At 32.2% G+C, this 21587-nt stretch overlaps 3 protein-coding genes across 4 annotated transcripts; 2 read left to right on the forward strand and 1 right to left on the reverse strand.

Annotated features, from left to right (window-relative positions):
- Positions 1–760: 760 nt before the first annotated feature.
- On the forward strand, positions 761–9450 carry LOC113512935 (leucine-rich repeat-containing protein 58). Its single transcript, XM_026896901.3, has 4 exons — positions 761–1407; positions 5334–5550; positions 8333–8522; positions 9018–9450. The coding sequence occupies exons 1-4, from the start codon at positions 917–919 to the stop codon at positions 9191–9193; spliced, it is 1074 nt and encodes a 357-aa protein (XP_026752702.2). The 5' UTR covers positions 761–916; the 3' UTR covers positions 9194–9450.
- Positions 9451–11745: 2295 nt separating this feature from the next.
- LOC116413215 (28S ribosomal protein S2, mitochondrial) lies at positions 11746–14473 on the reverse strand. 2 transcript variants are annotated; one of them, XM_052894752.1, is made up of 4 exons: positions 14337–14473; positions 14146–14235; positions 13950–14039; positions 11746–12452 (listed from the first exon to the last, which is right to left on the reverse strand). In XM_052894752.1, exons 2-4 carry the CDS (start codon positions 14162–14164, stop codon positions 11803–11805), a joined length of 759 nt encoding a protein of 252 aa, XP_052750712.1. In that variant the 5' UTR covers positions 14165–14235; positions 14337–14473; the 3' UTR covers positions 11746–11802. The 2 variants fall into 2 exon arrangements, with proteins under 2 accessions (XP_052750712.1, XP_052750711.1); XM_052894751.1 differs by having other exon boundaries at positions 14146–14456.
- Positions 14474–16551: 2078 nt separating this feature from the next.
- On the forward strand, positions 16552–18717 carry LOC113512902 (dnaJ homolog subfamily C member 17). Its single transcript, XM_026896863.3, has 3 exons — positions 16552–17000; positions 17696–18299; positions 18505–18717. Exons 1-3 carry the CDS (start codon positions 16926–16928, stop codon positions 18693–18695), a joined length of 870 nt encoding a protein of 289 aa, XP_026752664.1. The 5' UTR covers positions 16552–16925; the 3' UTR covers positions 18696–18717.
- Positions 18718–21587: the final 2870 nt, after the last annotated feature.

The following is a 21587-nucleotide window of genomic DNA, read 5'->3' on the forward strand; positions in this document are numbered from 1 at the left end:
AACACAACCATGCAAACACAACGACTTTTATAAAGTCTTCCTCTGGTAAGAGAAATATGAGGCCTTGCTCCTTTGGTTTGATATTCATCTTTAGTAATCGTATAATCTACGATATTTATGGGTATTTTCTCTACCTGTACCCTACTTGCTATCCCCAGGAACTTTATCCTTACTTACCTTTCATCATAAAACCTAAATACCTATCTTTCGCTATCTCTCTCAGATTATAGAACGAGAGCCTCTTTACCAATTTTAGTTTTTCTTTTCTAAAACTGCAATATGGTGCAACGTGCACATAACAATACTGGTGTTAAAGGTGTCCTTTGAAGTAACTATGCCAATCGCTTATTATTATGCTAAATATGCTTTTACTTTAAACACTTATACTTTGTGAATGTTATAATTTCAGGTTTTATAAATCGCCTATGATACCAAATGTCGTATAAGTTCGCTACTCCTACTACTAGTACCCCTTTTTGTAACCCACTAAACACCTAAATTTGTATTTTTACGATCAATCTTTAAAAATCGTCATTCCAAAGTAGATTATTTGCGGATAATCTTAAATTGTATAATCTTTTAATTCACCATGCGTAAGTAAGCAACTCGTCCCATCGGCGCGTGTCCCCATTAAAATTATTTATATTGACGACAAATTCATGCGACCCTATATAAATGAACTTATCATCAAAGCAAGATGGCATGCGACGACAACTGCGCGTCGAGTTCAGTGCAAAGGAGGAGGGACACAAAGAGTTACAGTAATTATAGATAGAGGGAGGGAGAGCAAGCAGTTGCGCGTGCGCCGGTTTTGAGCGCGATCGTGTCAGCCGCGGTTAAGTTAAATATTGATAATGTAAATTTAAGAGCTAATACTTTGTTAAGAGGTCATAGTAATCTGAATACTGGTATCAAAATGGAGTGCTACACGTCGGACAGCTGCGATAGCGACAGCAGAGAACAAAAAACCCTCGATTTATCGTGCAAGTTAATGGATTCAATCAATCTATCATCGGAATTGAAAGGAATTGTTGACGAGAAGAATTGCGCGGAAAATTACGAGATATTACTGCTCTATAATAACCGAATTAAGGCACTACCGGACACAATAAACAAATTTTGCAATTTAAAAATACTGGATATTAGCAACAACAGATTGACAGTTTTTCCAGATGTCTTCAAAAGTTGTCCACTCACGTCCTTAATAGCAAAAAACAATCAATTAACAAACGAATCGTTCCCTAAATGTTTTAATTTAACAAAATGTACACTAAAGGAGCTCAACCTTAGTGGAAACCACATTAACTTTTTTCCAGAACAAATTATGGAGTTAACATCCCTTAAATATTTATATTTAGGTGGCAATAATATAGTGAATATTTCAAAAGATATATGGAAATTAACCAGGTACGTAATTTCAATTAAAGTTAATATATTTTGTTGATAATTTATTGTGAAATAAAGAAAAAAATATTAACAATATATGATAATGTACAACTATCTCAGTAAAATTGAATGTTGATAGACATAAAATAGATTTTTTATTAGAGAGCGATATGGCCTTGTAGATAAAAGTACCGACAAGCCTCAGCGTCAGAGTTCAAATCTGGCTAACATGTTAAATTCAAACACTCTCAGAAATTCTGTACATGTTGAAATACTCATATATATGTGTATTTTGCCAAGCGTGGTAACTATTGATAAAATCCTCCAAGGGGGAGACTTATATTCAGCGGTGGACCGTTAAGGACTCATATAATGATGATGATGTGTATTTTATAGTACTATAACTACAGAAGGTAACACATTTTTTTTTTCAACACTTATAAGCACTCCGCTTATACTGGTGGTATACTACTTGTATATAAAGGACTATTTCGAAGTAACTATTTGACTCCATGCTCATCACCGAATAATTTACCCTTATACTGTAAATCATCGCGTTTGATGCAGTTTTTTTAGAGATGAAAATACAACTCCATAATACAAAGGTAACCTCGCTTGCGCTATCGGTATACGCTGGCGGGACACCCCTGAGAGATGACAGATGCGGGTGTAAGTAGGTCAGCTTTTTTTTAATGGATGGAAATGGAATTTTCACCCCTCCTGCGCTATCGGGATACGCTGGCGCGGCACTAGTAAGGGATGATAGGTGAGAATGAAGCAGGTCAGTTGGCCAATCGTAATAAATTTATCAAAAATTAACCACGATGGTTTTCAGGGCGAACCGCGTGGAGGTCGACCTGTTTGAGGTATATTGCTAGTTATGGGTCTGTTGAATTTCACTACTAACAACCCCTGTCCCTCCTAAGCAGGTCAGTTAGCCCACCCAACGAATTCAACTAGAATTAACTACAATGGTTTCCAGGAGCAACCGCGTGGCGGACGACCAGATAGGGTATATTGCTAGTAATAGGGTTATTTCACTCCATTACTGACAATCCCTTTCTATCCCAATCAAGGAAAAATTTGTTTGTAATGGATAAACTTAAAAATTACTAAACCGATGTTAAAAATTCTTTCACATATAGAAAGCTACATTATCAACAAGTAACAAAAGGATATATACTCGTATTCTTTAAGTACATTATATCTACCCCAGCGAAGGCGAGTCGGATTGTAAGTTTGCTATATTTGTACTATAAAACATTACAATGGCAACAATTAGCACATTGTCTAGGTATATTATACTAGTTACGATATATATTTATTTTCAACGAATTTAAACGTTATTATCATTGATTGTCCAAGTCTAGTACTAGCGATATGTTGCACATTTATCTTACAATCATTGAAGCATAATTTGGAAATTGACACGGAAATTTGTCTTCTTTTGTATAAAAGTTGAAATCGTGACCTTTGGAATCGGGATACGTTCATAACACAAATGTACTAATCTTTAACCGCCTACAATCTAATAATTTTATAAAAAAAAAAACAGTTATTTTAATTTAATAACTGAAGTATTGAATTGATTTTGATAAAATTTCTATGGGACAAATCTAAAAGTATAAAAATTTAGATAAAGAAAAATTTTAGATAAAGAAAAAATCCGAATCGATCTAGGCGTCTTGGAGTCATCAGAGAACATATATAAAAAATTATAGAGTCCGATAAATTGTGAACTTCTCCTTTAAAAAAAACCGTTTGCAATCAAGGCAGGTTGCTAGTTCTTCACAAAAAAAAAATGTTTCATATCGGGATTCGTGACATCACAGTCGATTTAAAACTTTTTTAAAACATGGCAAACTACTCTATTGATAGATATATTACTACCCTATATAACGTCCAACACCTTAATCCATTATTCATAAAAACTAAAACCTTCTACAAACCTATTTTAACTATTAGGTACACTGTTTTGTCACTTTCTTTCAAATTAGGAATTTAGTACCAAAGAAAAAGACAAAACAGTATGGTATCTGTTCTAGTCGATCAAAAAATCGCTCTCACACTGTCGATAGCTGACTAGGTATCGTCATCAAGGCAAATTTACCAGGGTGTACCTAGATTTTTAATGGGTAAAAATGAAATAAAATCCGCTTCTGTTACTAGTATATACTGGCAGTTCGCTAGTGAAGGATAATAAGTGAAGATAAAAACAAGCCAATCGTAACGAATTTGACAAGAATAAACCACGATGGCTTCCAGGAGGAACCGCGTGGAGATCAACCTGACAGAGTGTATTGCTAGTAATGGGGTTGTTAGATCCCATTACTAACAATCCTTTTTCCCCCGAGTGTACCTAGTTATCAATACTTTCTTATAGTTTGGTATTTACGATCATTTCGGACAGAATACGCGAACCACGTACAAAACAGTGACGCTTGGGCGTATATGTATTTATAATTAATTTATAACATATATTTACACATTGTAAATGTTTAAAGTACGTTGACACAGTCACATATAAACATCTTTATTCTCTCTCCGTAGAGTTTAATGTTTACAATGACAAAGCTCTTCTTAAATACAGATAGCTGATTGGTAAGAAGGTATCTCTAAATGATCTATGACTCGCAGTTGTAGAAAAAAAATATTATCACAGGTACCTAAAACATATTTATTTATTTATTTAAGGAAAACCAACAAAGCATACGTTTATATCTACTTAAAATACACGATAACTTGGTTACATTATAAAATGCTGCTAAAATAAACTAACTAAAAAAAAAACTAAAATGCTTTAATTAATAATGACCGCCACTACACGCGTATTCATATTATATATAACTAAAAGAATGAAAAATGATAAAAACTACAGTACTAGGTATACAATAAACTACAGTACTATACTAGATTTGTACACTTATAATGTGCATATGTGCGATGATACATGCCATGCTGTTGTTAAGCCGAATAAACATAACTATAGAAATTATACAATATGAATTTGAATTTGTTAAAGGTCGTGTAATACAAATATTAATTTTAGGCAATCGTGACAATTGACTGTACTGTAATTGCATTTTGTTAATAGCTGAGAAATGGCCCAGATTTGTACTAAAATGCTTTATATTGAATAGAAGATATCTACTCGGCCTAAGATATTAAAATTTACCAGACTCGGTATATCGTAACTTAATACATAAGGTAGTTTATATACTTATTCATGGAACAAATTCGCGGGATACTGTTAGTATCACCATATCTTTTAAAGATTAGACAAGAAGAGCACTCCTCAGAGTGTAATGATTGACACTGTTCGATGTAGATTTTTTTATCTAATCATCATTATTTAAAGTGGATAGATTACATGTTCACTATAGGCGGTCTCATTCGAAAATACACTTTAGTTATTTGAGGAGTTAAATAATTTAACTGTACTTCGAATTATATGATAATTCGGTTACACCATACGAATTTTTTTCGCACCATTACTAATTTTCTACTTATATTGCAAACTGCAATAAGAATATATTCTAATGATACAGCAAAAATAAAAAAATATAATGCTGTCTAATAGCTAAGTAATACCTACAAATCCGGTATTAGCATAACTGGCTCACCTGAGAGAATCAAATTATGGTTATTCTAAATTTACCGTGTGGTCTCGGCGTAGAATGGGTCATCTCTTCCTTTCCCATTGGTGTCGTAAGAAGTGACTAATTAAATTCAATAGTCGAGGGATGGGCAGCAATAGCCCTCTTAAAACATCACCAAAAGCCTAAGTACAGTTTCCAAGAGTGGTAACTACAAGTAAAATAATGGAGGAGGCCTATATTTAACAGTGGACAGTTAACGGCTGGTGACATAAATAATTAATTATAATAGTAGTAGTATTTATCTTTTACTGTTTATATTTGTAATGTTATGTATTTCTCATCTCATAGTTTACAGATCCTGTCAATAGGAGGCAACCAAATTTCGGAAGTGCCCGAGTCCGTCGGTCGGCTGACTACTCTTCAAGCCTTAGTTTTGAGCGATAATCAAATAGAACAATTGCCAGCCAGCATCGCGAACCTAAAACAACTTCGGTCTTTATTAATACATAAAAATAAATTGAAAACATTGCCTACGCAAATTATAAAATTGACATGTTTAACAGAGGTAAGGACAACAATTTTTCTTTTTTTATTATTAAGAGTTTTTACCTTGTTCAGATATATCAGCCCAATTGTATCCTGAATTGATTTCTCAAATAAAAATTTATCTACATTGCCTACTCACAGAAAGAATGGAATTAATAAGCATCAATAATTTACAGAGATGTTAAAAAATGTCTGATTTGGGTTCAGCTAATATAAATTAATAGAATACCTATATATAATTTATTTAAGTGAAAATGACGCATAAACCCAAGCAGCATAACAGGTGTATTGTGTACACTCGTACAATACAAAACCTATGTATAAGTAATTAGGCTGAATTTGGTATAAAATAAACAATGTTACTAAGACTGCTTTAATGTCGGAGAATTGACCGCTCAAATCCAACATTTAGTTTGTAAAAATATCGGGAATCTTCTACGTTTTTCGGCTAACTATGACTCTACATGCACAATGGCCCAAAAATGCTAATTTCAGACAAAATTGGGCAAAAACGGCCCACGTAACATAAACAGCTAGCAGAAGTCATAATTGATTCTGATATCGATGCCCACAGCTGTACTCACCCTTAAGCTTCTGTCGAGGTTTTCCTAAGAGACATATAGAGAGTATAGTTCCAAAGGATTGACAAAGGTCATGCAATATTCCTGATATTGTAGTCATTACATTAACCATTATTGTGGGACTGACCGTTTCCGTATATGCAACTTCTGTAATTAACTTGACAAATGTACGACTATAGGGGGGAAAGAAATTGTTGGTAATGGGACTTTATATATTTTATATATACCATTGCTAGCAATACGCATTTAGGTCGACATCCATACGGTTCCCACTGGTATATTATTGTGGAATTCATCACGATGGGCTTAATGACCTGCATACATCCTCATCTGTCATCTCTTACTGATGTCTCGCCAGCGTATACCGATAGCGCAAGCGAGATTACCATTCCATGCTCATCTATTAAAAAAATATAAGACTATATATATATATATATATATATATATATATATATATATATATATATATATATATATATATATATATATATATATATATAATATATAAAGCGATTTTAATTATTTTTCGAATCGATAAGTACTGTTGGATAAAATGGGGCATGATAGAATATACTTAATAACTTTATACAAGCAGGATTTTGTTCCTCAAGAAAATACCAACGAGTATTAACCTTTCGAGTTAGATAAACATTATTTTATTTGTTACGTATATCATGACTTTTGACGCACTTACAATATGTATGACATTATGTAATTTCACATATTATGCAATAGGCCCGCAAGGACATTACCACGGAATACTTAATAGGGTACTATTGAAATTGAGTAATAGTATAAAAATAAGAATAGACATACATAGGTAGTCGTACCTACTTGAAATTCCACTCATTTTGTCTTCAATATGCAACGGCCGTGTGTTCAAATTTAATAGACATCAACAACTTTTTTGTCATGTCATTTTTTATGTTCTCCACAACGGCAACAGTAATCAAATTCCTCTAACTACACCTCTAGTCACTCTCTACCGAGAGTATATTTGTTTATACTTCATTGAATCTAGTTAAGAACGTAGCACCTTAGTTACCATTAAAAATAATGTATTATTTAAGGTAAGTAAGTATCTACTCATCTTTGTTTCTTCTATTTGGGTGAAAACCACCATTTATGTGTTTGAAATATGTAATTATCTGTACCTGTAAATACAGTAAACAACAAAATTCAGTATATTTGGATGTATCAAATGATTTTTGATGCTGATTTTTAACTCTTTAAGTTGTTGCATACATTCAGTAATTTTTTATCTTTTATAATGTGTACTACATTTTGACACAAATTTTGTTAAAAAAAATTATATGCGAGTATACAGCGGTGTTGAAAAGTTTTGAAAATGAAATCTGAAGAAGATCTGTCTATTAATTGTGTTAACTGTAAATCTTATTAGTCTATTTTAATTTGGTCATAAAATTAAAAGTAATCTCTAATTTAGTTGTTGTAGTTCATTGAGAATGCCCTCGACCTTATTCCCTCACTCAGCTCTCCCACATAGATGATAACATTTCTCAACCAATGTTAGTTAATTAAATTCAAACACAAATATTATATGTACTGGCTGATATAACAATTAATTATAATTGTGTCCTACAAAATATTACTAGATTTTCAAAAAATCCTTTTTGGCCTAAAAGACCAAAGATGTATTTAGAGTAAATAAGGCAACGATAAAAATTTAGTACTACCATACCAACTATTAAAAAGGGTGGCACTGAGCAAAAATAGTATATTTTTGCTTATAGCGGCAAAATTACTTTATTGCAGATTGTTACATACAGACCTTGATCGTTGACATTATTACTTAGATATCAGAATCAAAGATATTGTGTCCTTATTTTTAGGTTGATACAAATAGTATCAGACTACGGTTGCGCTTTCTTGAATAAGCCTTATGTTGGATTTATTGTATGGGAGAAAAGTAATCCCGTATAGAATTGGTCACCCCTGCCTTTCCCATTAGTATTGTAAGAAGCGACTAAGGAAACTTAATGGTCGAAGGATGGCCAGCAGCGTCCCTTTTTAAATATCACCAAAGTCTATACGCGGTAGTCAATTCGCTTGCCAATCGTAGCAACTACTGGCAAAACGCCCAGTAGCGGGACGCCTATGTTCAACAGTGGACAATTAACGTCTGATATGATGATGATCATAATAAGTAGGCTTGTGCTAACTGACATAAAACCTTACGTGAATAAATTTTTTTTTCAGCTAAGTCTCCGCGACAATCCTCTCGTAGTGAGATTCGTCCGAGACATGACATTGCAACCACCGTCACTACTAGAACTGGCTGGGCGCACTATAAAATTGCACGAGATACCTGTCCACGCTGGTGATGTCCCAGACACATTGATCCAATATCTCCGTGCAGCACAGTGCTGTGTAAATCCCAAATGTAAAGGTATGTACGTGAATGTATTAGATATTTGTTTACTATCTACTTTTGTGTTTAGAATTTAAGATCCTTCTACTTACTTCAGCAGGTATAATGCTTTTTAATGAAACTTGGTTTAAATGCAAAATTAGCGAAAATATAATACAAAGCATCCGGGTACCTACCAAGTCAGTCGCGATGTGCAGAAGTCACCATTGAGATTTTAAACTACTGCGACTGAGGGAAAAAGGATTATTAGTGATAATGTTTAATAACCTCGTTGTTCGTAATATACCCTATCAGGTATCTACCTGATGGAGATCGCTCCATGCGGTTTCACCTGGAAACATTCATGTCAAATTCGTGTTGAATTCGTTACGACGACCCAACTGACCTACTTCATCCTCATCTACGAATATCATCTCTCATTGGTACCTCTTCAGTGTATAGCGATAGCCCAAATGAAATTATCATTCCAATTTCGCTCATTAGGTTTGAATTTAATTAGCATGTTTTTTACAGGGGTCTTCTTCGATAACCGAGTGGAACACATAAAGTTCGTGGATTTTTGTGGAAAATATCGTATACCCCTACTACAATACTTATGCAGTTCCAAATGCATTACTGGTAGATGGGAGAGTCGAGAAATGGACAATAATCTGCATCCACATATGATGAGAAAAGTTTTACTTGGATAATACACCTAATTATACGGAATTTAAAATTCAATTTATTTTGTACATTTAAATGTATATTAATATATTTTTACATCAGACACTTATTCGCATTTAATGTGTTTAATATGACATAATGTTGCCAATAATTTTTTAGATAGGTAAAATAAAAAAAAAAAATTATGTTATAAATAATTTAAAGATCCAAGATGCTCAATTTATTCTATATAATACCATATAGTTAAATGATTAATGAATTGGTAATAAATATTGTGATGATGTATTGTTTTTAGACTGTAATTACCCACAACACGGTTTTAGTAATTCAATGGTAATCTTCGTCCCGTCTTCCCCAAATATCAATTTGGTTCTAAACATCACCTGAAGTGACAACGTCAGTACACAATGCGTGGAGGTCAGAACTATGGTGACGGATAACACTTGTAACAATTCTAAGTAGGTACCTAATCCGAGTAACGGCGCTAAAAGGTCACCCCCTGCCACATTGTATTTGAAAATTCGAAAAATGTTCGACGATTTCATTAGATATCGTAATCTAATAAATTGTAGATAGTAGATCGTCATATTCCTTATCCTAATTATTATTTGGAGTTGGCGTAATATGTTTTCTTTTTCCTTCTTCCATTATTTGTAAGATTAGACATCTATATAATTCAGGAATCAAAATGTATGTCAAACCCTTATAGTTTAAAACCAGATCTCCAAAATCTTTGATTTTGTGTTGTTTTATGCAAAAAATGTGAAAGGCCTCTTAATATAGAAATTATCTGACTCCAACTTAAATATCAATAAATATGTCGAACGCTATGTCAATCACTAAGCTCGAGAAAGGGGAAGTGTTAGTAATGCGTTCTAATAGTTCCATTGTTAGCAATATACTAATATATGAAATAGTAACCCCGTCTGCGTTAACGATATACGCCGGCGGGTCACCAGTGAGGGACGATAGGTGAGAATAAAAGGTGGGTCAGTAGTTCATCGTGATGGAATGTAGCACGATGGTTTCCAAGGAGGACCACGTGGAGATCGACTGCTAGCAATGGGACTGGTAGTTTGCATTCCTAAAAATCCCTTCTCCATACATTTGCTTCTCTATTGTATCCTGACGGTAAACTTAAATTGTACAATATCGAGAAAATCATAAAAACGCCCATAGGATAAAGATGAGATAGAAACTTTTATTCTTATAAAAAAATAAACCTCACAGGTGGCAAAATTGCATTTGATGAATCAAATAGAACATTTTCTACTATTTACTATCTACTTATTTACTCTTTCACGTAAAATCTACTAAACAGATTTGAATTTTTGGTAAACTGGGACAAGTTATGTTTTAACATACTTTATATCTTTATATTACTGATTCATGTAGGCGAAACGTGGTATATAGCTAATTATTATATAATATTATAAATGTGAAAGTGAATTCGTCTGTTACATGTTAGCACCTTAATGGCTTAATCAATTGTTATGATAAGTATATGGAGAGTGTTTGGGATGGAGGACATAGACTAGTTTTTTATCCCAGACAACCAAAACATATGGTGGTATCATAGGCGAAGCAGTATACTCTGTTATGTCCATAATACTGCTCATGTCTGTAGGTGACGGTTACCACTTTCCATCAAGTGGGCCTTCAGCTTGTTTGTCATTCTAAGTTGTATAAAAAAAGTAATCGCCGCACATGATTCAAATTCGGATTTTTTATTTAAATTAAACAGTTACATTGCATATTTACTTGTGTATACTTACTTCAAGCTATGTAATTTGAAGTATACACAACTGAAACATGTATTTCACCAAAATATTGGTATGCAAAATTTATTAATGTACAAGACGAAGTCTCGATTAATTACAAATATATAACATTTATATTATCAGCATTGGCCTGTATTATATTCTATTTATTAAATATAGGTATTTATTAAAAGCTAAGAGATTGAAACATTGCCTTAGTAATGGCGGCTGTCAATAGCCGAATAGAGCCTTTTTAAGATTATTTAAAAACATCTGTGTGTGTTAGTGAACACCAAACAATTCTGGGGATAGGGCGTTTCCAGCCAGCCTATAGACGGCTTCTTAACACTTTTTGTTATCAACTAATTACTAACGAAAAGCATAAATAATAGTTTAATAAACAACTGGAGTAAGTTCACTCACCCTGCCGTTAATGACATCAGTCAGAAAATCACAAATCAGAGCTTGCAAAAGAGTGGGCAGCGACTTTCTCCAAAACGGACCTTTTTTTTCTTTTCTGGAAACTTCATGAAAAACTATCATATGTTTTTCGCATCTGTACACATTTTTTTCAACTATGGCACTGGGACAAAAATACTAATCTTATGACATCAACTTATAAAGTTTTTAAAGCCCTGAAGCCTTTGTGTTAACAATTGTTCATATGAGACATAGGATTAGAAATTGTAATAATTCTCTTATTTAAATTTGCTACATGCTTTTATCATAACAAAAGTATGTAGCAAATGTGTGGTGGCTGTTATGACACTAAATCCAAGAAAAGGTTAATATTTATTTATGAAAATAAAAGAATAATGTAATTACAATTATACATACTTATATTCATTTAACTACTACTTTTACATTACTACATTTCAATTGTCATTCTCTTGTAAAAACCTCATTCTCTCTTCTTTACCCCTTTTTATAGCTTGTTTAAATAATTCACAATATAATTGTATAGCACTTGGTGTATCATCATTTCCTGGTATTGGATATGTGATTAAATTAGGGTTGCAATTGGAGTCCACGATGCCAATTGTTGGTATTAACATTTTTGCACTATCTCTAACAGCAGTGTGCTGATTTAATATATTATTCTGTGTGTTTAAAAATATACACAAATCTGGCAATCGTGTCACAGCACCAAACTGATGGTTAGCATTTGTAAAAATACCACCTCGCCAAAACCTTGTATGGGCATACTCTCCACATTCTTTTGCAGTGTTTTCAACTAAGTGTGCATTTAAAGCATTCCTATTGAAAAAGCAAATAATACCACCTCTGTATGCAATATGTGCAGTGACATTCAGAGCTTTACGTAAATGTTCAGCTGTGATATCCAAATCGAATATTAAATGGCCAAGCCTCGAACCATAGAGATATGGTCTCATATAATCATTGAGTGAACCTTCCTTGTGACCAAAATGGACTCGAGCATCAAATAAATCCTTCACGGTAAATAGGTCATGGACTTTGAAGTAATCAGGATAATCAAGTGGACTCTTCTTTTTTTCTACAGCATCTAAACAAATAAGAAAAATAACTTTTATGTGTTAGCCTATTATTTAAAATAATTTATATCTTTTATTTAATGGGTGATAATGGTATAGTAACCCCACCTGCGCTATCGGTATACACTGGCAGGGCACCAGTGAGAGATGACAGATGTGAATGAAAACAGGTTAGTTAGCTCATCTTGATGAATTTAACTAGAATTAAACACGATGGTTTCCAGGAGAAACCATGTGGAGGTCGAACCTGATAGGGTATATATCCCCTATAATTTATATCAAAGTAATCATCAATAAAATATATATAAATAAAACTTTATTACTATAATAAAATTGTAACTAGACATTGTTGAGAGGAGAGGAAGGGACTGTTAGTAATGTGGACTACTAGTTCCATTGTTAACTATTGCTAGCAACCCTGTCAGGTCGACCTCCACATGGTCACCTCCACATCCTCCCATGGAAACCATCATGCTGTATTTCAGATGTATTTATCATAATGGGATAACTGATCTGCCTTTTTATTTGCAACTATCACTAATGCCCCACTAGAATATACCATTAGTGCAGGCAGGGCTACCATTCCATTACCACCCAAAAAAAAAAAAAACTAGAAAATGTACATGGGAGATATTTGAAACAAAATCATTTATATTTTAATAAGGATAATAAAACTAAAATAATATTTTTATCTGTCTGTGTTTGTTTATTCCAGCATAATGCTGCAAATTAAATGCAGTTTTGTTTAAATACAGTGTGTCTAACTTAAAATCTATTTAAGTAAGTATATATAGACATATATATACAAAGTAATAGACAGAAACTAGTAATAAATTTAAATGCTTTAAAAAGTACAAATTTATTATTTAATAAAAAACTCTTAAAGTTAAATAAATGTGAATGTATATGTAATTATGAACACAATTATTATGTGTGGTAAAAATAAATTATTGCTCCATAAAAAGCTAAAGAGCACTTCTGGATGAAGTAATTTCTTAAAATTTAACTAAAATTTTGTCCATGTATTTATGTAAATATATAAAAAATGCTTTATCATTATTTCTTTTCATCATTAATAACACAATCAATTATATATGTAGGTGTAAAATTATCATCAACATGAATGATAATTTGTTGAAAATAATAAGCTAGGTTCGATAAATAATAAAATGTCTGTATTATGTGAAGTTTAGAAAAGAAACAGAAAACTGTCATAAATTATTATATTGTTATTTTTTTGTATTTTATATTTTGATTATAGAACATTAATAAAAACGACTATAGAGTTTTTACAACATAATTTCTGACAATTGAAGGAACTCTTGAAGAGTTCCTTCGATTGTCTACAACCTCTACCATCAAATTATTTCCAGACTGAAATCTAGAATTAAGCAAGAGTTGATATACTAACAGTTTTTACAGTAAATTGTATTTTATGTGAACAATATTTATTCTTAAAATTTTGTTCAGTGTCAGTTGTATATACAGGAACAATTAAAAATAAGTACCGTCACGCTCCGGCAAGGTTTCCAAAATGACTTGCGAAGCTGTCGAATTATATCTGAATACAGTGACTGCATAATTGATATAGCGATTTTCTGAAAAAAAAAATACAGCAGTTAAAAATTAAGATAAATATTGAAAAAAAAATATAGTTAATAAGAAAGAGAAATTATGATGTCGTGTTTTTCATGGAATACTTACTTATGTTTCGACACAACATTTTGAGAATATATTATAATTGCAGAACAATTGCAGTTATAAAAGTATTAGGTTTCGGGTTTGGTATCTAACCTAAAATTTCCATTTTATTTAAGTTAGATTTTCCGATCAGTGCATACCCTTAAAATAATAAAGGATAAGCAAAATAAAATTTAATAATCAATAAAACTAACACAATTGGATCAAAAACCCAAAAACTTCGGCCTAAATAATATTAAAATAAAGAAAGTTGAGTTTCCATTGACATTTAGGATTTTTTTCTATTTTTTCTATATAAGTTCTTGTTGTTTTAAAATTCGTGCAAAAAAATGGACAGACAAAGAGCATGACCCATACAGCCTAGTAATAAGTTAGTATCACTTCTTCATAAAAGCAGAGAAAATTATTTTTTACGTATTTTATATTAATCTTCATAGGAGTTGTAACTAACAAGTGCCTTAGTTCTTCATAAATACAATTCTTCTCATATAAAGTAATCTCCATATTAAATTACTTTTCATATACAGTTTCCATATTCGTTTTTTTTCTGTTAATGGTTTTCACGGCACTGAGTTCTAGCCCCTTGAGTAAGCATGAGATAAATTATATATAATCGCAATATGTGTCATTATCATTATCTCAGCCAATATCCGTCCACTGGTGAACATAGACCTCCCCTATAGACTGCCATAAAGAACTGTCCTGAGCCATTGACTCCCTGAAATGCATTTGAGTATGCTTTGAGGCCATCACTCCATCGAGTCGCGCCACTATGCGATGCGAATCGTCCGATATTGTATTCAACGCGATAGACTGAAACATGCGAACTGATTCAGTATCCAATATGCAGGTATCAGTTTATCGCGTAAATATCATCATTTTTATCATCTCAACTTTATTCGTCCACTACTGAACATAGGCCTCCTCTATAAATTATCATAAAAAATGGTCCTGAGCCATTTGCATCTACTGCAATGCATTTGAAGTTATCACTTTATCTAGTGAGGGGTCGTCTTATACTACGTTTGCCCATACGTGTTCACTACTCAAGAATGGAGAAAAACCCCTATCGATTGTCGGTTCTTCGAACTATGTGATCAACCAGTTGCTACTTCAGCTTGTTTGGGGGAAAGGGATTGTTAGTAATGGAGACTGAGAATCCCATTGCTAGCAATATACCCAACCAAGTCGACCTCCTCGCGGTTCCCCCTGGAAGCTATCATGGTTAATTCCTGATGAATTCATCATGATGGGCTAACTAGTCTGTTTTCATTCTCATCTATCACCCTTCATTGGTGCTCCGCCAACGTATCCCGTTAGCGCAGGCGAGGTAACCATTCCATTTTCGCCTTTTAAAAAAAATACTTCAGTTTACTTATCTTCGGGCTATGTCGGTAACATTTCGAATTCTATCACGCAAAGAAACTTCGAGCATAGCCATCTCAATAATTCACTGAGTAACTTGAAGCTTTTACATTTATGTTTCGGTTACATAAGTTTACTTTAAAGTTTTTTTTTTTCAGATATTGTTTGACGCGACATAATATTCTCTTCCATAAGTACTTGGTATATTATTCATGTTTTTCGTAAAATTAAAAAATATATATTATGAAATAGCTAAGTTTTTATAACATTGTTGGTATTTAGCTTAAGATATCTACAGATATAGATATCTTCTATTGGCGTCTGTCCTACCGTAGTTCCGAAATGATATTTTTCTATGATTTCTAAGAAAAAAATTTTTCTCTATTTTTTACCGAGTTTCAATAATTCCAAATTGGTCATTCCAATAAATTGGCCAATCATATAATCATATCAGCCATTAATTGTCTCATGCTGAACATAGGAGAATTCTATTGAGAGAGTTTTGCCAGTAGTTGCCACACTTGGCAGGCGGATTGGCAACCACAGGCTTTAGTGATTTTTAAAGAGGGACGCTGCTACCCATCTCTCATTCGTTAAGTTCCCTTAGTGACCTCTTAAGACACGAAAAAGTTGCGGCTCATTCTATACCGGCACAAAAGGATGACACATATTTATTGTTATGTATTTGTTTTTTTTTTTGTTAATTCGATTTCATTCTTATACGTTGATATATAGTATTTAAACAGTGTACTTATTTTTTGTGATATATGCTCACTGTTACTAGTTTTAATAACTTTATTGTGATATAATAATTTCTGAAATTTAAAATACACGAGATTTGATTGAATAATTGTTTTTCTTTTTTCATTTTTTGTCCAAATATATCGATCTTTTTTAGAAAATAATAAATATTAAAAATAGGCTAAAAGGGAACATTCAAAGCCATAAAGCTATTAAAAAAAAAGTATTTTGATGTTCGAGTTCATTCATTAATTGCTTTTTAGATGTGGTCAAATACTTCTGCTTTTTTTTGTATAGGTATAAGTTTGATATCTCTGATTTTAATTCCAGTTTCGTAAATGAATGAAATATATTCTAAGAATCAAATGAAATAAATAAAGTTGTCCATTATTCACTAAGAACAAAAATAAAGTAATAGTGACAGATATAATTTCACAACTATTATGCTTATGATTCAATCACAAAAATTTATATAAATAACTGTTATCATGACAAATCTACCTCTGTGTTAACAATTTCTTATTAGCTTTGTGCAATAAATTGTTATGTGAAGTTTTGGATAAAATTCATAGAACTAAGAGTGCGTATGACAATTTGTTTTGTGGCGTGGTTATGTTTTGTAGTATAAGTAAATCATTAAAATTATAGTACGTACCGGTGATAAGTGATTTGTGAAAATGTCCAAGATGAAAATTGAGGATGTAGATTTATATGCTATACTTGATCTTCAAATTACTGCTACAGAGGCTGAGGTATATTTAATATTTATGTTTTACAAATCATATTATGGTGCAAGTGACAGTTAACATTTTGATATATTTTATTATAAAAGAACTATCGAATGTATGTATATAAGTTGATCTAATAATAATCATTGCTATTTTTTATGATAAAGTAGGTTATTAAATCTTTAATTTTTTACTAACTTGTCGCTCACACTGTGCTATAACAGATACAGCACTAGTAAGTTGTTTAAAATTGTTCAATTCTGCTACCATTAGTATGAGTGTGTCTGCCAACACTCAAAGATTGACTACTATTATTATTACCAGAAGTTCTACAACCTTCCATATTAGCAATTAATTTCCTACCACCTACATGTTTTGGGACACATAATTCACTGTTAAATGAGACTTCAAGCTGATGATCTCCAAGCAAATTATTAGATCACAGTTTGGAACCTAGTTTTAACTATTCAGCACCTAATATGCAAATGTCTTATTTTCAACTGCATAACCATATCTTATTAATAAAATAATAGTAATCAATCTTTGAGTATTTCTAGTTATATCTATACTAATAGTAGCTAAATTAAACAAAATATTTATAATTAACTAACCAGTGATGTGGACTTCTACAAAATAATAGTTCAGTACACATAATGTAGTTTATTTACTAATATTCTCCTCATAGTAAATTATTGATGATACATTCTTATTCTTTTTAGATAAAAAAGGCTTATCGAAAAAAAGCTTTACAATGCCATCCAGATAAAAATCCAGATGATCCTAAAGCAGCAGAAACATTTCATGAGTTGTCTCATGCTTTAGAAATTTTAACAGATGTACAGGCTAGAGCTGCATATGACAAAGTTTTAAGGGCTAAAGCAGCAGCTAAACTAAGACATCAAGAACTAGACAGTAAGAGACAAAAACTTAAAGAAGATCTAGAGAGACGGGAAAGAGAGGCAATTTCCGGTGCTGGAGCTAGCAACTTAACAGATGAACAAAAACTTGCTGCTGAAATAGAGAGATTACAGAAAGAAGGCAGTCGACTGCTACAAGAAGAGCAACAACGGATTAAAGAAGAAATACAAAAAAATATGGGATGTCAACCAGCTTGGGATTCATCATTAAATAGAATAAAAATCAAATGGAATGTAGACAAAAATGACCCAAACAATGGGGGTTATGATGAAAATATGTTAAGAAGATTTTTAAAGAAATATGGTAGTATTGTAGCTTTAATTATGTCCCCTAAAAAGAAAGGGAGTGCATTAGTTGAATTTGCTACAAAGGAAGCATCAGAAATGGCTGTTGATTTTGAAAAAGGTACTTATATGAAAGTAAATATAAAAGTGTAAGGTATATCATTGTAGTTGCTTAATAAGTAAAAAAAATATTTACATTGCATTTCTTGTGTTTTAAGTGATTTGTTTTTGACAATTTTAAATCATATTAATTTTAAGTTTTCATTTTATGGAAAATGATAAAAGATACTGAAATTTGTCATAAAAATTGTTTTCTGTAATTCTAGGTTTAGCAGACAACCCACTTACATTGAAATGGTTAAATAAGAAGCCTATAGATACATCAACAAAAAATTTTGGAGGGCCTTCACTAATATCAGATAGAGACTATGAATCACTAGTTTTAACAAAAATGAGACAAGCAGCTGAAAGACAAAGACTAATAGAAGAAATGATGAAAGAAGAAAATGAAACATGACCAATTAAATTTCTGAAAACATTATTTGACTTTGATTATTTCATAATATGTGCATTGTGACAATAGTAATAAATAAGCTTTATTGAAATTTTTAGTGTAAAATATTCAGAAGTCAAACAGCAATATTATGATATTTAATGATCAAATGATAGGATAATTGAAAACACCAGATATAATAATTATAATAATATATTTTTTTTTATATCGGCCACACAATCATTAATGTATAAATCAGGATAATGTGCTCAGTCAGGATAATCCAAAATACAGGTTATTAATTCTGGAGTAGGATTTTATTTTTGCAAAATATGTATTCTTGGATCAGTATGTAATGCCAAGTCTATGGTATATACAACTCATTTCAAATTAAAGTATTATTAATATGTTACATTATTTATTTGCATGTATTGTATATACATATTAACTACAACTTATTAATAATAATAATCATACCCCTTTATTCATAAAAACTAAAACCTACAAACCTGATTTAAGTATTACACTGTTTTGTTACTTTATTACAAATTAGGAATTTATCACCAAAAAGAAACAAAACAGTTCAATAGCTAAAATGAAACCCACTTTAAGAGGTTAGATATTTTTTTATTAATAAGGGGGTATATCTTTATTTATGTTTTACATAAATATAATCATGTCTCTGCTTATAGAACAAAATTAAAAGAGCTAACATTTTAGATGCGTCCAGATTTTATATATTGCTATTTTCATTTTTCCTTGTGTATAATTTTCTTCATTGTCCTATTTTCAAAAGTATTTTACTTCCTAGTTCGTCATGGTGTATCCACGTCTACATGGCACCACCGCGTCGTTCAACAAAGTCTCTTATCTTCGAAATTCCTCCTCCACGTGCTATAGTGGATTCTTTACCATCCATGGTACTGGATTGTAAAATTCCCTTTCCATACTTATCTGTGAGAGTCGAACCCTAAATATTTTTAAGAGTAGCTTAAAGAGCATCTTCTATTTTGATGAACTTATTTATTTGTATGTTTTTTATACGACCATGAAGTGGCAAACAAGCATATGGCACACCTACCGGTAAGCGCTTATCGTAGTCTATGAACGCCTGTAATACCAGGAGTATTACGCGTGCGTTACTGACCCTGAAGAAACGTCTTTACCCTTTTATGAAGAATTCCATGCTGCAGTCTCTTAAAAAACCTTGATAGGGAGCTCATTCCTTAATCTGAGCGTTCTTGGGAGAAAACGTCTCTGAAACCGTCATCTAGACTAGTGTATAAGTTATGCGTAAGTATATAATCGTATCTATGTATATATATATTAATAAGAATTTAAACGACCAGAGCTTCTTATTTATAATATTTATTACAAATGTCAGCATAGTGCAAGGGGATTAAACAAGAAAAGGAAGAGCACTCGTCAATATGCATAATTTGATGAAGTGACTCATATAATATACCTTTAATATAGGTAAAGATGTACTTTAAATTCAACATATACAATTAATTTTTTTTAATGAATCAATAGAATAATAACCCCGTCTAAGCTGGCGGGGTCAGTTTTCAGAATTACTTATTCTTATTGCGGGTATCAGTGAGGGATGATAGGTGAGAACGAAAAGACAGATGAATTAGCCTATTGTAATGAACACACTTTATGGCATTTAGTACGATGGTTTCCAGTAGGAATCACGTTGAGGTCGACCTGATAGGGTATAATTCTAGCAATGAAACTTGCAACCGTATTACTAACAATCACTTATTCCCTCCACCAGTTTGTTTGCTGAAAGATAACTCTTTAAAAAAAATATGGCAGGTAAGCAAATGTACAAAGATGAGTTTACATTTGCTTACCTGCCATATTTTTTTTTTATATATTGCTTTAGTAAATTAAATATTATCAAAAATAAAAACAATTTTTTTATTAACTGACAACAACGTAGTCGAGAAAAGTGGAACAGACCGTTATTTCCGTGATAAACCTAATTATCAAATTTTAAATAACAGCGAATAAATACTTGTAATTAAGATTGTATTTTTTGCTAGTCATCATCATCATTACACCAGTTTAGTTGTTGCTACGCGTTACGAGCGGTTTAGCAATGAAGTCTTGAATTGTCTAAAATCTAATACTAAAACATTGGGGGAAAAGGGATTGTTGGAGTTTGACAGCCCCATTGCCAGCAATATGCCCTAATAGGTCGACCTCCACGTGGTTCCCCCTGGAAACCATCGTGAACAATTCTGTTGAATTCGTCACGATGGGCTAACTGACCTGCTTCATCCCCACCTATCATCCTTCACTGTTACCCCGCCGGTGTATTCCGATAGCGCGGGTGGGGTTACCATTCCATTATCACCCGTTAAAAAAAATACTAAAACATTTAATGACAATATTTACTGATCGAGGCGTTATTTTGCGAAAGTTATTATCGTAGGTTAGGTAATTAGAATAATTTTGTTAAATTTCGCTATCATTAATATGCGTGTGACTGCCAACACTCTAAGAGTGACTACTATTATTATTACCAGAAGTTCTACAACCATCCATATAATTGTTAAAAAATATAACAAGTTTACGTTTACATTTTTATCTTCCGAAATTGTCGATGATATCCTTACAGTTTAAAGATGGCAATAAGTTTGATTCAATGTTTAGTACTATTAATCAATTTAATTTCTTACTTGTCATGGTTGAACAAAGATATTTCTTCACATAAGTATTTACTGACACTTTTAATTTTATTATTTTGTTAAAAAATCACGCGCGTGCATCTTTTTATATCCACGCTTCTCTAGGCACGTTTTTAGTTTACCTTAGAGATAATCTACCTCTGCTCATACAACAGGCACGGGAAATAAAAGGGTGGCCCATTTAAAGCCCTGACCACATGGCAAAAAAACGAAAGTG

This window comes from Galleria mellonella, unplaced genomic scaffold (assembly GCF_026898425.1).
Source record: "Galleria mellonella isolate WM207_F2 unplaced genomic scaffold, CSIRO_AGI_GalMel_v1 utg23, whole genome shotgun sequence".
In the NCBI taxonomy this organism is placed as follows: domain Eukaryota; kingdom Metazoa; phylum Arthropoda; class Insecta; order Lepidoptera; family Pyralidae; genus Galleria; species Galleria mellonella.